General features: G+C 53.9%; 1 protein-coding gene across 1 annotated transcript in view; it reads left to right on the plus strand.

Annotated features, from left to right (window-relative positions):
* SH3PXD2B (SH3 and PX domains 2B) overlaps positions 1–16,012 on the plus strand; it is a 65,710-nt gene that overhangs the window by 36,218 nt on the left and 13,480 nt on the right. Inside the window, 4 exon segments of the mRNA XM_023745458.1 lie at positions 25–50; positions 6,198–6,332; positions 9,116–9,220; positions 13,114–13,231. Of these exon segments, the coding sequence (XP_023601226.1) occupies positions 25–50; positions 6,198–6,332; positions 9,116–9,220; positions 13,114–13,231 (384 nt within the window).

The raw sequence follows: 16,012 nt of genomic DNA on the forward strand, positions 1-16,012 counted from the left end.
CCACCCCCATTCTTTCCCGTACAGGGAGCATGTGGGGAAAAAGAAATCTGGTAAGAACATTTTCCATATTCTCCTATTCATTCCATGTTCACACTACTGAGCACCTGTGATGTGTGTGCCAGGCCCTGGGCTTCACACTGGGGATGTGGCCATATCGATGGACAGATGGATGGATGGATGAGTGGATGAATGGATGCTGGATGGATGAATGGATGTTAGATGGGTGGTTGGATACTTGATTGCTTGATTAATTATTTGATACCACATACTGTTCCCTCCCCCCCCCAAAAAAAATGATTGGATGGTGTTTCATCTTTTGGGTTTTTATTTATTTATTTATTTTTATTGATTTTAGACAGGAGAGAGAGAGAAACATTGATGTGAGAGAGAAATGTCGACTGGCTGTCTCCTACCCACCCCCTACTGGGGATTGAACCTATAACCCAGGCATCAAACCGGGACTCGAACCAGCGAACTTTTGGTGCATGGAACGATGCTCAATCAACTGAGCCACACCAGCCAGGGTGGCTTCATCTTATACAAAAAAAATTACAAAGTGGATGAGACCTATCTTTCCCAGAGAACACCTTGGAGGGGCAGGGGAGACAGCTTCTAATATTCTGTAGTGTGTTAACCGCCCCCACATCTGCACAGGCCCAGCCACACCACACCTGGGCCAGCGTGTTCTTCAGAGCTCCCAGAATCCTAAGTTATTTTATTTATCTGGGACTCCAGGAAGCTTGAGGAGGTTGATAAAAATGGGGGAAGGGCCCCTAACTGGATTGGCTCAGTGGATAGAGCGTCGGCCTGCGGACTGAGGGGTCCCAGGTTCGATTCTGGTCAAGGGCATGTGTCTTGATTGCGGGCACATCCCCAGTGGGGGGTGTGCAGGAGGCAGCTGATCGATGTTTCTAACTCTCTGTCCCTCTCCCTTCCTCTCTGTAAAAAATCATTAAAATATATTTTTTTTTAAAATGGGGGAAGGGGGCCCAGCAGAGGTCCTAGAAGTAAAAAAGGATGCCTCCTTCCATGGGCCTCAGTTTCCGCATCTGAAAAATGGGTTTAATAATAGTCATCTACCTAATAGGATTATCATGTTCTACTAACACATCTAAAGCACTCAGAACCGTGCCCGGCATGTGGTAGCTGGTACATGTTTGCTGCTGCCTTTATTCTGCTGCTGTTAATTCAGAGTCCGAGGGTGTCCTTCAGAGCAGCATCAGGAGCAGTTTCGACAGCTCTGGCCCCCGTGCAGGCCCGACGCCGTTCTTGCCCGGGAGAGTGGAGAGGGGGGTTCTCGTTGCCTCGAGGTCCCGCTGTGGCATGAACTCTGGCCTCTTCCCCCGCAGCCTGTTTACTGCTGCTGTCTGCCTTAATAGGTACTGGTCAGCCATGGCATCTGCTCCGGCTGCAAATAGCCCCAGAGCCTGAGGCTAATGACACGTTTCCTAGAAAAGAGTGGAGCGGCCGCTCTCGGGCGGGTCACAGAGTTTCTGGCTCCCAGTGTGCAGACCTTTCCTGGAAGGGTGGGAGGGCGGCAGAGAGGAGAGAGCGCTGGCCTGTGGAAACAGAAGTGTCCCGTCAGGCGGGCCTGATGAGGGGACTGGTCTGGAAGTCGGAGAAGAAGCTCTAATTTGCGGCAGCCGCTGCCACATCACCCACCTGCAGTGACGGGGCCGGGTTATTTATGGTCCCGACGGATAGGAAATAGCATCTCTCTTCCTTCAGATGAAGAGCCCATGCTGGACTCGGCCTTGTTTTCCGGCTGACCTCTGAACACGCCCTTTGTGTTAGACCCCGCCTTCTTGCTGCAATTTGAAGGGACTGAAGATTGACAGCCAAGCCCTGAGATTTCTGGGCCAGAACTGAGCTGGAGAAGGCTTATCCGTCTCCAGAATTTCCTGGGCCCTGGCTGGCTTGGCTGGCTCCTGCAGACTTTGGCTCATGTGGTCTCCAGTTCTGCTCATCCTGCAAAAAAAAAAAATCCTCCACCAACATGTAACAGGTCGTGTGATTATCTAAGGAGCATCTTTCTTCCTGATTTTTCTACCCTCTTCTTACTTATTTTATTTTTATTTTTTTGGTTAAACCTCACCCAAGGATATTTTTTCCATTGATTTTTAGAGAGAGTGGAAGGGAGGGGGAAAGACAGAGAGAAAGAAATATTGATGTGAGAGAGATATCAATTAGTTGTGTCCCACATGAGCCTGACCTGGGCTGGGGATCGAGCCTGCAGCCGAGGTACATGCCCTTGACCAGAATCGAACCCAGGATCCTTCAGTCCCCGGGCCAACGCTATCCACTGAGCCGAACCGGCTGGGGCTCTACCCTCTCCTTACTGAGGTATTCTGTCATTTACCGACACGGAGCAAGACTGGCAGTGTTATGTTGTAGTTCTGGAAAGTATTCTGCTCTGCTGCTTATTGCTCATTGTATTGGTTTGCTGGGGCGGCTTAGAGAGCAGAAACTTACTCTCTCACAGATGTGAAGGGTATGGTTGGGGTCTGGAGAGAGGCCTCTTGGCGTGTAGCCTGCTGCCTTCTCGCTGTGTCCTCACATGTAGAGACGGAGATCACGCTCCCTGGTCTCTTCCTACAAGGGCACAAACCCCAGCATGAGGTCATGACCTCATTTAACCTAATTACCTCCTGTACCATCACATAGTGGTTAGACCTTCAGCAGGTGGCTTTGGAGGGGTGCAGTTTTATCCACAGCAGTTATTTTTAAATTTCAAAACATGTCATCTTGAATCAAAGCATGGCCAACTAGGCCCAGCTGGCGTGGCTCAGTGGTTGAGTGTCAACCTAGGAACCAGGAGACCACAGTTCGATTCCCGGTCAGGGCACATGCCTGGGTTGCAGGCTCGATCCCCAGTGTGGGACGTGCAGGAGGCAGCCAATTGATGATTCTCTCTCATCATTGATGTTTCTCTCTCTCTCCCCCTCTCTGAAATCAATAAAAATATATTTAAAAACAAAACAAAATACGGCCAACTAGAAAATTCTGTGGTAGATTAGGCATCTGCCTCTTGAGAATATTTTATACCCTTCCTCCATGATAAAATCGCCCTTCCTCTGTGGAATCTCCTCCTTTCTGCTCACCTCTTCCTTCTCTCCTGTGTCCTGTGGGACCACAAGAATGACAACGCTTACCTAGGAATACTTGCTCTCACACTTGCAGCTCCTAGGACTTATGCCCTTACTGTGCGTTATAGAGCTTGGCTGCAGTATCACAGTCCACCAGCAGGTGTCTCTGCATAACACCTAAATGGCCTGGAGCCTAGTGTGAGAAGCTGGAATGTCAAATCCTGGTGCCTGGTTTTGATACGCTGAGCGCTGAGCGCTGTGGGTGAAATGCAGACAGCAGCTCTGGGAGAGCTGGTGTAGGAAAAGCAACCCCATGCACCCTCATCTGAGCCACTCATCGGCAGGGAACGACTCTCTTGTTCACAGTGAGTCCCGTAATTCCCCGATTTTGTCACTGCTTGTAGTTATGCCAGATCCCGTCGGCAGCCCGGTTAGGAGAGTTGGTGCAGAATGGAGAGTTTCTAGAAGTTTCCATTTGCCCTTTGTCCATTCACTTCACAAATGTCCATTGAATATGTCTGTGCTAAGTGCTGAGTGAACAAGATGGCCATGGTTATTCATTCCACTAGAGGCCCAGGGCACGAAATTCGTGCACCGGTGCGGTCCCTAGGCCTGGCCAGCGATCGAAGCGCGAGCGTCTGGTGTGGGAGGGCAGGTCCCAGCTGACCTCTGGGCCCAGGGCAGCACCTGGGCCCCCGCAACCCCCCACACACCTGCCTCCACCTGAGTCACGGTGCCCGAGTCCTCGCGCAGAGATGCAGTGAGCGCAGCTGGACACCGTGGGCCGGGGTGCAGCGTGGGCCTCTGGGCCGCCCAGCGGCGCCACAAGGAAGCCGGGCGGGCAGCGCGCTCTCTCCCGGCCGACCTTGCAGACCAGCTCCTGCACGAACCCATGGAGAGCCTGACCGGCCCCTGTGGTCCTGGCGGCTGTGGCTTGGCTCACCCGGAAGCCCATTGGGGCCAGGAGCACCTCCACTGCCGCCCGCTGCCAGTGCCTCATAGCCTAGGCCTGCCATGTTCCGCGCCACCCCCTGGTGGTCAGCACACGTCATAGTGAGCAGTTGAACTCCCATCCGAACTCTTCGTCGAGGGGACATTTTGCATATTAGACTTTTACTATATAGGATGTTTATTAAGCACCTACTGTGTGCCTGACGGTACTCTAGGTCCCCTGGGAATATGAAGGTGAACAAGATGTGGGAAGTTTTCTCCCACCTTATAGGAAAGAGAGCGGTGACCCTTCACCGGGCTAGCATGCCCTGCTCTGGTTTTCCACGTCAAGAATCCGCGGTGCCTGGCTCTAACAAAGGGCTTTTGTGCTGCTCTGGACGCCCGGGGCTGGAGCGCGGGGGCGTGCTGGGAACGACTTCACAAGCAGCTTTCTGTGGTCACCCCTGCTTTGTAGCATCTGCCAGCTCCGTGGTATAAACGCTCCCACCGTGGCCCGTTTCAAGCGACCAACAGGATGCCACCCGAGAGAGTCGGGAAGAGGAGCACGAAATCGGCTCGGTGTGAGCCAGCCCTCACGCCCCCTCCACTACTGGGAGTGTTTGGAACAGAACGTGGGGTTTCCTGGATGTTCCTGTTGTTTATGGAAACAACAGGAGGGAATGTTTTGAATCAGAATGTGCAGGCCATGAGGGTCCGGCGGCCACAAATGTCACGCTGCCCTCCCACCACGTCCAGCCTGCTGCTCTGAAAGTGCTGTCCCCTCCTCTCGGGAGCGTCTGCACCCGTCTGATCTTTTACATCCCTCGTATTCTGTGGCCTCTTTCCATTTATTTATCAGCTTGTCTTAGACCTTAACCAGGGCTGTCCATCCACACTGGACACTGCAGCCTGTGGAAATGGCCTCTCCTAGGGCCACCCCCCCTCTGCCCTGCCCTGGAACAAAGCTCTTGCCTAACAGCTCCGTGACCTCCATCTGGTCTCCTGCTTCTTTTGCTTTTTCCTTTTCCGTTTTTGTTAATCTTCACTCGAGGATATTTTTCCATTGATTTTTAGAGAGAGTAGAAGGGAGGGTGAGAGACAAAGAGACACATTGATTGGTTGCCTCCCACACATAGCCCTGGTTAGGGCCAGGGATCGAGCCTACAACCAAGGTATGTACCCTTGACCGGAATTGAACCCGGGACCCTTCAGTCCATAGGCCGATGCTCTACCCACGGAGCCACACCGGAGAGAGCTGGTCTGCTTTCTTCTTTGCCAGCCTCTAATCCATTCTCCATGAGGCAGCCAGAGTGATCCTTTTAAAGATGTAGATCTTCACGTGTTACTCCCTTCTTAAAATCCCTTTGGCGGTTCTACTTCAGGGGTTAAAAAAAAAAAGTGGTTTGAAGTCCTCACTTCTGAGCGTCAGCCACCCTGGCCTCCCTCCCGGTCCTGGAAGGCTCCAGGCCTCCTCCCACCTCCCGGTCGGCCTGCACCGTTCTTTCCCCATTGTCCTCCTGACTCTGCTTTGTTGCTTCCCGGGGAGGTCTTGCTGACCATTCCATTAACGTAGCATCCCCCTCTTGTTTTTTCTGTGTTTCCAGAAATGCATGTATCCAAAACGAATACTTTCTCCTCTATGCTTATGGATCACATGTACTGAATATGTGTCTCTCGCCCCAACTAGGATGCTGGGAGTCATATCTGTTTCACCCACTTTAACACCCCCAAACAGCACCTAATAGAGTGTCTGGAATATCATTGGTGGTTTCATGTATTAATAAATGAGTAAATGTGGATGGCTTACTGGTTGGTGAATGTATGGGTAAATGAGTGGGTGGATGATCGATGGATACATGTTTGGTTGGATGAATGACGGATGGGTGAATAGTGGCTGATGCTGGATGGGTAGCTATGAATGAATGAACTTTCACACTAGGCTGTCTGCTTCTTCAGGGCAAGTACCATATCTTACTCTGAACCTACAGTGCCTGCACAGGACTAGTACATTGTGGTGGTTGAGTGAGCAAATGAATAAAAGAATGAATGGATGAGACAAGTCCTCTAGCAGCAGCTCTCTCTATTTAGAGTGCCCTCCTGACCCCCCCTCCTCCCCGGCTCCTGCTCCTTTACACCGAGCGGTGGCCAGAGGTGACAGCTGATGGTGTTTTCCATCCACAGGGAGCGACCCGACCTCGGTGGACCCCATGGTCCTGGAGCAGTACGTGGTGGTGGCCAACTACCAGAAGCAGGAGAGCTCGGAGATCAGCCTCAGCGTGGGCCAGGTGGTGGACATCATCGAGAAGAATGAGTCAGGTGGGCGCCCAGACCACCTCCTTCCCCTCCCAACACTCTCACCAAGCCCCTCGGTCAGGAACACGGGGAAGCGCAGCAACGGCCGTCGCCGATCGGGCTGGCCCGTTTCCGCAGGTCCGGCGGATGACCCCTGTTTGGTCCGAGTGCTCAGATCTCCTGTTTGGTCCCAACCCACCAAAGTCCTGTTGGGTCAGATGTTACCGATTGGCTTTGAGGTTCACATTTCATGAACATTCTCCTGGCTTAGAGCACCTGGAGACACAGAGTCTAGCATTCCCCTGAGAATTTGCCCTGTTGATTTTCTTTGATGACTCTGGGCGTCTCCACCAAGGCTCCATCAGCCGTGGGCTCTGGTGTGGACTGGACACACCGCCTGTCTCCCCCGTGCACCTGCCCCTCGCAGCGACCACTAGTCATGTGCACTGGCCAGGTCTGGGACAGATGGGGTACGATCGAGACGCTTGGCCGGGGCCTCCATCTGAAGTCTGCGTTTCACAGCAGTCCAGGTGGCTGCTTCCCTCTCACCACCAATTCTCTCATCTGTAAAGAGAAAAATGAGATAGTATATGGAGAGTGTCTGAGCCTGTGTTGGGCACACAGTAGGTACTTAAAAATGTGAGCTTCCTTCCCTTTTGCCTCCCTTAGCCACAAAGCAGCCATTGGCGCCGTTAAAAGCAAAGAGTGGGGAGCAGGAGGCGAGTGGATCCCCTCTAGGAAAAAGTGACATAAATCTACTGGCTTTGTTGTGACTAAAATGTGACATTGGCTATAATATCAACATCAGACCAGTCCCTGTGATACCCCGATGGCTAGTTAAAGTCCAAAAAATAATGGAAAGGCTCTGCTCCGAGCAGCATGTGGATTCCATTCCCATTCGCCATGAGGTCCGGGTTAGCCAACCAAAAGTTCTTAATTATTCAACCTCGCGATTGTTACCCCTGCCTCACAGCTGGAGGGACAGAGTCCAAGTGACTTGGTCGCTCACCCAAAACCTCCCAACAGGATTCGGAGCTGGAATTCCCATCCAGTGCCAGCTGGCCACAGGCCGTGTGGCTCTCTCGTTCCTGGGAATGAGTTTATGCAGATTATCGGGGTGGCTGGGGTGCTCCTGAGGACCAAGGAACAGCGCACCCACTCCCCCGGCCACCTGCTTGAGTGAAGTCAGAACAAAGGCATCGCAGGAGAAGAGTGGGGGCCGGGATGGGGTTGGAGACAAGCCGGATGTGTCCAGAGGGCAGCGGAGGGGGGAAAGGCAGGTAGTCAAATCTTCAAGTAAAATTTATTATCCAAGTAGTACATGGATACATTCTTCTTGAAGCATTCATGATAAAGTGAGTCTGTTTTTCCCACCAGCTTCGAACCCCAGATAGCCCTTCTATCGGGTTGGTATGAATTCTTCCATGATAATTGTATGCACACAGCACGCATATATGTGTGTGTGCATGTGTGCATGCGTAAGGTCACACCTTCGCCATATTGCGTGTGTGGTTCTACACCCCCGCAGTAAAGCAAATACCTCAAATATCACAGTAAAGCGAATCGCACAAATTGGTTTCCCAAGGCATGTGAAAGTTACGTTTACATTATAGTCAATAGATAACATTATGCCTTAAGAATGTACACACCTGCCGAACCGGTTTGGCTCAGCGGATAGAGCGTCGGCCTGCGGACTGAAGGGTCCCGGGTTCGATTCCGGTCAAGGGCATGTACCTGGGTTGCGGGCACATCCCCAGTGGGGGGTGTGCAGGAGGCAGCTGATCGATCTCTCTCATCGATGTTTCTAACTCTCTGTCCCTCTCCCTTCTTCTCTATAAAAAATCAATAAAATATTTTTTAAAAAATGTACACACCTCAATTTAAAAATAATCTATTGCTAAAAAATGCTAACCATCACCTGAGCCTTCAGCGAGCACGTAATATTTTTGCTGGTGGAGGGTCTTCCCCTTCAATTTGTAAAAAAAATGCACTGTCTGCAAAGTGCAGTAAAGTGAAGCGTACGGCAAGGTGTGCCTCTGTGTGTGTGAGTGTGTAAGTGGCAGCCCTTCCTCCATCCTCCCAGCCAGCAGTCTGGTGCCTCTTCCGTAGCCACGGCTCCCCCTGCCTCCTCTGCCTCCCTCTTCCATAGTTCCCGGCCCTGGCGATGACATGGGCCACCCAGATATTCCAGGACCGTCTCCCTGTTTGAAGGTCATCTGATTAGCAACCTTAATCCCCTCTGCAACCTTTCACATAGTCACAGGTTCTGGGGATTATGTGGGTTATCCGGTGGGTCATTATTCCGCCCACCACTAGCTCCCTGAGACTTTTCTCTGAAGAGGGAGGGCCTGGGTCTGGGTGAGCGGCCTCTCAGGTAGTTACACCTGCAGCCACTTGACCTTGACATGAACAGATGCACAGCCCGGAGAGTTACGAGGGCAGTGGCTTCAGCATCAGACAGCCCTGCCGTAGCCGTGAGGACTTGGGCAGGTCTGTTCGCCTCTTGGAGCCTCGGTTTCCTGCTCTGAGCAGTGAGGACGATCACGTGAAGATGCTGAAAGGCGATGCAACTACAGTGACTCGTACCGGACACACCTAGTGAAGGACTCTCGCCATTCAGCACGGCCTTGCCCTCCCCGTCCCTCCCCAGCAGTCAGTTGACACGGCTCGCTGTGTTCCACCAATAGGAAGGCGCCTGTCGGCCTTAGCCTGAGTGTGACGCACTCGGTGCCTGAATGTGTCATTCTACTCTGGCACCCAGACCTCACAGCTGACCCGCTAACATCCGTCTGCTCTCGTCTTCCCAGGTTGGTGGTTCGTCAGCACCGCTGAAGAGCAAGGCTGGGTGCCCGCCACCTGCCTCGAAGGGCAGGACGCTGGGCAGGACGAGTTTTCCCTGGAGCCGGAGGAAGGTAAGCGGGAGCTCGAGCCTCGCACCCGCGGGGGAGCCCTGTGCTGGCCGTCACCACGTGGGGGCCTCCACCCCCAGAACCTTCTCTTCACGTCTGCCTCCGAGAGGGCATGAAGCCAGGCATGGGGTCGGGGTTGATGGGCAAGCCCGCCCTTCCTCAGGGGCCTTAGGGAGCTGGGCCCTGACCCCTCCCTGGAATGATCCTGGCAGCCAAGGTCCTCGGGCTGCTTCCAGCTCATTTGCAGGCCATCTGAGGCCATGTGCAAAGGGCTCTGCTTTCTCCGCTGGCATAACAGCCCTGACTGGGCGTCAGGAGTAGGGCTGACCCCCTTCACTCACACACACACACACACACACACACACACGCTTCCATTTCCCGGAGAACTTTCCCCACGGGTGTCCCGAAGCGTGGCTCCTGCCATGTCAGAAATGCTGAGGCCCCCTGACTCCCTTCCCCGGCAAAGCATTTCTAAAACGAGAGGATGCATGCATCTTAGCTGATAAACAGAGGATGGGAGGGTCAGACAGACCGGAATTCGAACCTCAGCCGCTCCACTTACTGACTGAGGGGACTGGGCCAGCAACTTAACCTCTGCCGCTCAACCACCTCCTCCAAAAACGGAAGTGATGTCCCCGTCATGAGGTTTTCTTTTTTATTATCAAGTGAGACCCATATGCAAAGCCCTTGACAAAGATCCTCAACCAATAATAAAAAACGAGGACCCGTTGTTATCATATAGCTATGCCTTGCCTTAGGGCCGAACACTTGGGCTTAGTTGACTTAGAGGAAGCGCAAAGCCTCTTAAGCGTACACTTGTCAGAACGCAGGGTGAGGAGAAGCGGCATATTTCTGTGCTCAAAGGTGAGCAACAAGAATTACATGTAGCAACAACAGCCCACAGCCCTCAGAGTAAAATTAAAGGGTTCTGTTGGATTGCCCTGTGTGTGTGGGCCCGGGAGGCTAACCTGGGAACACTGCAGAATCAGCTCAGGGTCGGGGGCAGTGGTGCACTGCGTGGAAATTCCAGCTCCCCTACACAGTTAATGACGGCCACGCGGCGTGCCTCTGCAAGGGGCTGGTCGTTACCCCATTTCACAGATGGAAAAACAGGCTCAGAAAGGTGGAAACGCCTGCCTGGGGTCACACAGCTAGTAAGAGGGAGAGAGAGACCACATTTTCCCAAGGATTTGTACCTTGTTCTTCCCTCTGCCATAAGGACCTCTCTTAGGCCTCACTGTAATCATGCCAGGGATAGAATTATGTCTACTGGGCACCTCTTCGCTCAGCTTTAGGGTTAATACTCAGGACCTGGGGCCTTTGGCAACACCTGGGCTTGGCGTCGACTCAGAAATAAGTGTTCTTAAATGGGAAGGCGTGCTTGGTGCCCGTTTTGCCTGGAGATACTGGGAGTGCTGTCTTCTCACCTCTGCCTTCTGCCCTTCACCTCCACATGCTGCCTGTCCAGTCTCGTGGAGGTACTGGTCTTTGCCCCGGCCCATGGGCCGCCGCCGGACCCTGGGGGACTTGTATGCCATCAGCTGGCGTCAAGGTTGTCTGCCTCAGTGTTTTCTTCCCCATTCGGGGTGGGAGCTGGGTCCTTGCGTCTGCATGCGCCTCCTGCCCTGGGCGGCCTGTGCCTGCTGCATGTGAGAAAGGGATCGTGTCTGTGCCGTGCGTGTGTTGGCATGCAGGTTTGGGAGGAGGGAGCCTGGGGCTTAAAGTTTCCCGGGTTAAGAAATGATGTCTGGGGGCTTCTAGGATGCTGAGCCGGCGACCTGTTCCTTTCCTCAGGCACATTTGAGTGCAAGGAAAAGAAACCCACGTCACACTGGCTTAAACTAAAAGGAAAGTATAACTGACTCGTCGCTGAAAAGCCCAGGGTAGGGCTAGCTTCAGGCATGGCTGGATCCAGGGGCTGGAAAACATCCTGGGGTCCCAAGACTCACTCTTACCACCTCTCTGCTCTGCTCTCTACCTGGCTGGAGCCATTCTCTCACGGCGAGCGTAGTTCCAGGCACCCTCCAGGGACACTCACCGAAGAAGGTGCTTCTCCTTCAATACAAATCCCAGGAAGGGTTCCAACTGGCCCACGTGGGTCATACACCGTCCTTGTGTCAGTCACGGTGGTCAGGGGATGCCAGGGTCACCCCCTCCCCTCCCTCCAGGAGGTGGTGAAGTCAGCTCACCCAAGCCCTGTGGATGGAGTTGGTAGGAAGGGTGGGTGGGCGCTTAGCAGCAGTGCCACCGGGCGCCACCATTCAGTCTCCAAGGTCTACCTTAAGCTTTGTCAGGGCTCATGAGTGTCCCGTGGGGCCCACGGAGGCTCTGGGTGCTAGAGAACCCCCGTGTGCGAGTCAGCTCACTCTGGGTGCCGGCCCCTGGAGTCCAGGGCCCGCGGGACTCACTGCACTGAGTCTGGGACCCACCCAAGCAGGAGGTCTGTGCACGGACAGGGTCGAATTACCCCGCCCCCACCCGCAGCCGCCCGGAGCGAGGGGAACAGCTGACTGCTGCGCACAGGATATGTGCAACTCGAGTCAGCTCAGCCCCCGGAGCAGGTCAGTGGGCCAGATCAATAAATAAATAAACGCCCTGTGTGTCTTCCACCTCCCTCTACACCAGCTGGGCAGGCCCCGGGCAGACCACGGTGTTTTCCCAAAGGCAGAGTCAGCGCCCCACGCTAACCATCCCCACCAGCCCACAGCTGGCTCGCCACTCCCCGGGGGCCGGGATGTAACCAAGACCGGAAAGCCCTCTCCTCGGGGCTCCCCTGGCGCTCAGCTGTCGCCTGGCTCAGCAGCCATCTGAGCCGTGGCCGTGGCCCACAGTGTTGGGGACGGAAGCTATTCTCCTCCTCTCTGGAGGGCCTGCCCGAGTGTGACAAAAGCAACTCTTGCAGCAGAGGGGGAGGGGCAGGAGGAGGGGAGGGGAGGTGGGGCCCCAAGGATGGTCCCTTGCTTTCGGGGAGGGAGCGGGAAACCAGAGAGTGGGTGGAAGGCGCCCCAGCCATAGTAATGAAAGTTGAAGCAGGCAGTCATTTCTCAAGATATGTGTGTCCGTAGGTATAGATCTGATCATTGTGATGTACACCTGAAACTAACAGTGTTAGATGTCGGTTATATCTTAATAAAAATATTAATTTAAAAAGTGAGATTGAACTTCAGGCATGGTCGGTTCCGGAGGCTGAACAGAATGAATGGGAAATGAAGATCAGTTCCCGGCTTGGTAATGAAAATGACTAGCCGTCTCCTTGGTGGTGATCTCAGCCTGAGATCAGGAGCTGCCAGATCGGCTCACCCCTGACCCTTCGCGGTGAGAACTGCGGAGGAGCCACAGGCGGTTTGACCCCCTCTGACGTGAGCAGGTGGCTTCCGCCAGGCCTCCGGGACCCGTCCACCTACTGACCAGTTACTAAGTGTTCCTGGTGTCAGACTCAGTGTTGGGAGACAGAGGAATGAACAAGACAGACACACGATCACCGCCTTCAAGGGCATTCGTATACTAGCAGGGCAGACAGACCCAAAACACAATAAAGAAGTAAGTTTATGGTGTGTTAGAACGGAATTCCTTGTATGGGGGCAAGCAGACCTGGGCAAGAGGGAAGAGGATGCAGTGGGTCTGAATATTGCATGAGGCAAGGTCATGGAAGGTGACCTTGAAACGCAGATTTGAAGAAGACCAGAGGCATGTGTGACGCTAAGGGATTTGGACCTGCCTTGGTCCTGGGTCCTGTTGCTGCATGTGCAGGGTCATCTGGGGCTAAGTGAGGGCCTGGGGGGTGCACAGTAATCTCTGGAGGAAATCTTTCCCCCTGATGGGCAAGGACATCTCACGGATCACAGCCTTGACCTTCAGTGTCCTTGACTTACCCCATCATCCCTTTGTCCCCGCAGAGGAGAAGTACTCAGTCATCTACCCGTACACGGCGCGTGACCAGGATGAAATGAACCTGGAGAGAGGGGCCGTGGTGGAGGTCATTCAGAAAAACCTAGAAGGCTGGTGGAAGATCAGGTACCCGCTGCGGCTGGGTGGGCTTCAGGTCACGTGGGCTCCAGCTGCACAGAGGTCTGGGAGCCAGTGCAGATGGGGTGAGGTTTTGGCCTGAGCCATGAAAGGATGTTTCTCTTCTGTGCTGTTTGGCTTCCCTCCCTCCTCAGATCCTTCTCTAAAAACTCATCATAAGCAAAACGTTCTCCAAATAGAACGAACCGCAGATAGCAATAGCCCTGTTGAGCAAGACCGGTCTCCACCTCCAGATGTTCCTCTTCACAAGTAACTGGAGGCTGAGCCGCCGTGTGTGGGATTTCCCCTGCAGCCCCACCCTGCGCACAACCCCACACGGACGGAAACTCATCCTAGAGCCCATCGTTGGCCCTCGTCTCTGAGTCCAGGATGGGAGGCATTTCAGACACGTCGTCCCAGCTCCTTCGCCTGTGTGATGACGTCAGAACCCATGGGCAGGGAGAGTGGCCAGCTCGTGCTGAGCTGCCTGGTACTTTCCCGGGTTTAGTAATGAGTCCTGGGAACCCCCTCCTTGCTCACCCTAGAAGCCAGGCTGTGACCACAGGAAATGTGGGCCAGAGAGGAAGCCTGAGGTCCCTGTGACCCCGCGTCTGTGCTGGGATGTGAGGCGGGACATTAGGGGTGCTCAGGTGGGGCTGAGTGTGGGGCACTTTATTCATTCATTCCACGAACACACACCAAGAATCTGGGCCAAGCACCGTTCTGGGCGTTGGGGAGTCGGCAGTGAGAACGACACTGTACTTCCCACCGCCGGGCGAGGGGGGGTGGGGGGGACAGACGCATATGTAGGCGCAGGCCAGGGTGGTGCAGGTGTGCTGGAGAGACGCACGGGGGAGTGTGGAGCACAGAGCAGGGGCTTCCTGGGGGAGGGGAACTGAGGTCTGGGGCAGTAATGGCAGCGGTACGGAACATCTTGAGTGTATATGCGCTCTTACTGCATGACAAATCGTCCCGAAACCCGCTGGCTCTGGAATTCAGGGATGGCTTACTGGCTCCAGGTCCTTCCTGAGGCTGCAGCAGGATGCCAGCGAGAGCTGCGGTCATCTGAAAGTTTCACCGAAGCTAGAAAGGGCCAGAGTCGGAATTTGAACCCGTACCTCCCTCACCCCAGAGCCCATTTGCTACTGCATGTGTTGCCTCTCCGCTTGTGGCCTGGTGCCCTCAAATGAACTGTCTCGTGCTGAGGCTGAGGACTGTATGTAGCGTGACATTTTCCAGCTCAGACAGGATTTATTCCTGCTCAAAGGGTAGGGATTTTAAAATTGGCGGGCACCCAGCTCTGCAGGTTTCTGTGTCCTTACAAATGTGCTTTCAGTTATAAAGGACCTTTTTTCATTGAAACACAGTTCTGTTTCGTTCTTACAGTAATTTTGTCGTTGTTGTTAATCCTCACCTGCGGATATTTTTTCATTGATTTTTTAGAGAGATTGGAAGGGAGAGGGAGAGACAGAAACATCGATGTGAAAGAGACACATCAATTGGTTGCCTCCTGCATGCACTCTGACCAGGGCCATGAAACCTGCAACCAAGGTTCGTGCCCTTGACCGGAATCGAACCTGGGACCCTTCAGTCTGCAGGCTGACAGTCTATCCACTGAGCCATACTGGCTAGGGCCTTACTGTAATTCTTTTTTTTTTTTAATAGTAATTCTTGATAAGATACTTGGCCCTGTCATCTATCATTGCTGGTCAGTTAGGTGTGTTAATTCCCCCAAAGGTGTGAGCATCTAATTTCCACTGACCAGACCAGTGCGTGCAGGGAGATGTTTAACAATCGGCTTTCCAAGGGGAAAATGCTCTTGAGCTGTATGCTAATTTCCGTAGTGTAAATACTCCCACCATGGTCCGTTTCAAGCACCCAGTGTGTCACTGAACGTGGAGTTCAGAGGAGGCGGGCACAGGTGACCGTGTGGTCCAGACCAACCCCTTGGGTCCTGCCATTAAACTGAGTTCCACGCAGAGAATCAAGTGATTCTAAAGAGAATTCCATGAGCTGGTCTGTCAGGGTCTCCATCACTCCGCAGTCCAGTGACACCCAGCCGACCCCTGGTGACCCGGAACCAGCCCCCACTTGCTTCATCCCCCTGGGAATGCAGGAATGCATGTGTACCCGGCGGGAACAGAGCCCGCCCTCCCTGTGCCCGGAGCTGGAGCTGCTGGAAGAGGCAGCAGAGCATGGAAGTTAGGGGCACAGCCAGGTGCCGGCCGCCCGGGTCTGAGAGCCTGTCGGCCACCTCCCAGCATCGGATGGATGAGATCCATCAACAGCTCTAAAGTACATAGAACAGGACAGTGAGTGCCCTCTGAGTACCGATTATCATTATCATTATTGTTGTCACCGCAGCGATGGCTGTGCGGGGACGGCCACTATAGTGGAGGCCACTTCCCCTTGCCAAGCCCATTTGCGGTTTTTCCTTCTATTTATTCACCTCACTGGCACTGAGACCCTGGGCACACAGAGGTGGATCCAACATGGCCCTGCCCAGAGCTCGCGTTCTAACTGGGAGGCAGACCAAGTGCAGTTGTGTTATAGGCATTGGGATTGTGGTCTGTGCAGGCCGCTGGGCAGCGTGGAGGGAGGGAGGGCTTCGTTCTCCGTGAGGCTGAGGGAAGGCTTGGGAGAGGACATGGTGTGAAGCAGAGCTGGGAGAGAGGAGCAGGAGGGGCGGGGGAAGGGGCTTTGCAGGCAGAGGGTCTCCAAGAGTGGGGGCACGGAGGTTGAAAGCGCTCATTTGGGGGGCTGCAGGCCGAGTAGGGTGGGTAGGACATG

Source organism: Myotis lucifugus, unplaced genomic scaffold (genome assembly GCF_000147115.1).
Source record: "Myotis lucifugus unplaced genomic scaffold, Myoluc2.0 scaffold_546, whole genome shotgun sequence".
In the NCBI taxonomy this organism is placed as follows: domain Eukaryota; kingdom Metazoa; phylum Chordata; class Mammalia; order Chiroptera; family Vespertilionidae; genus Myotis; species Myotis lucifugus.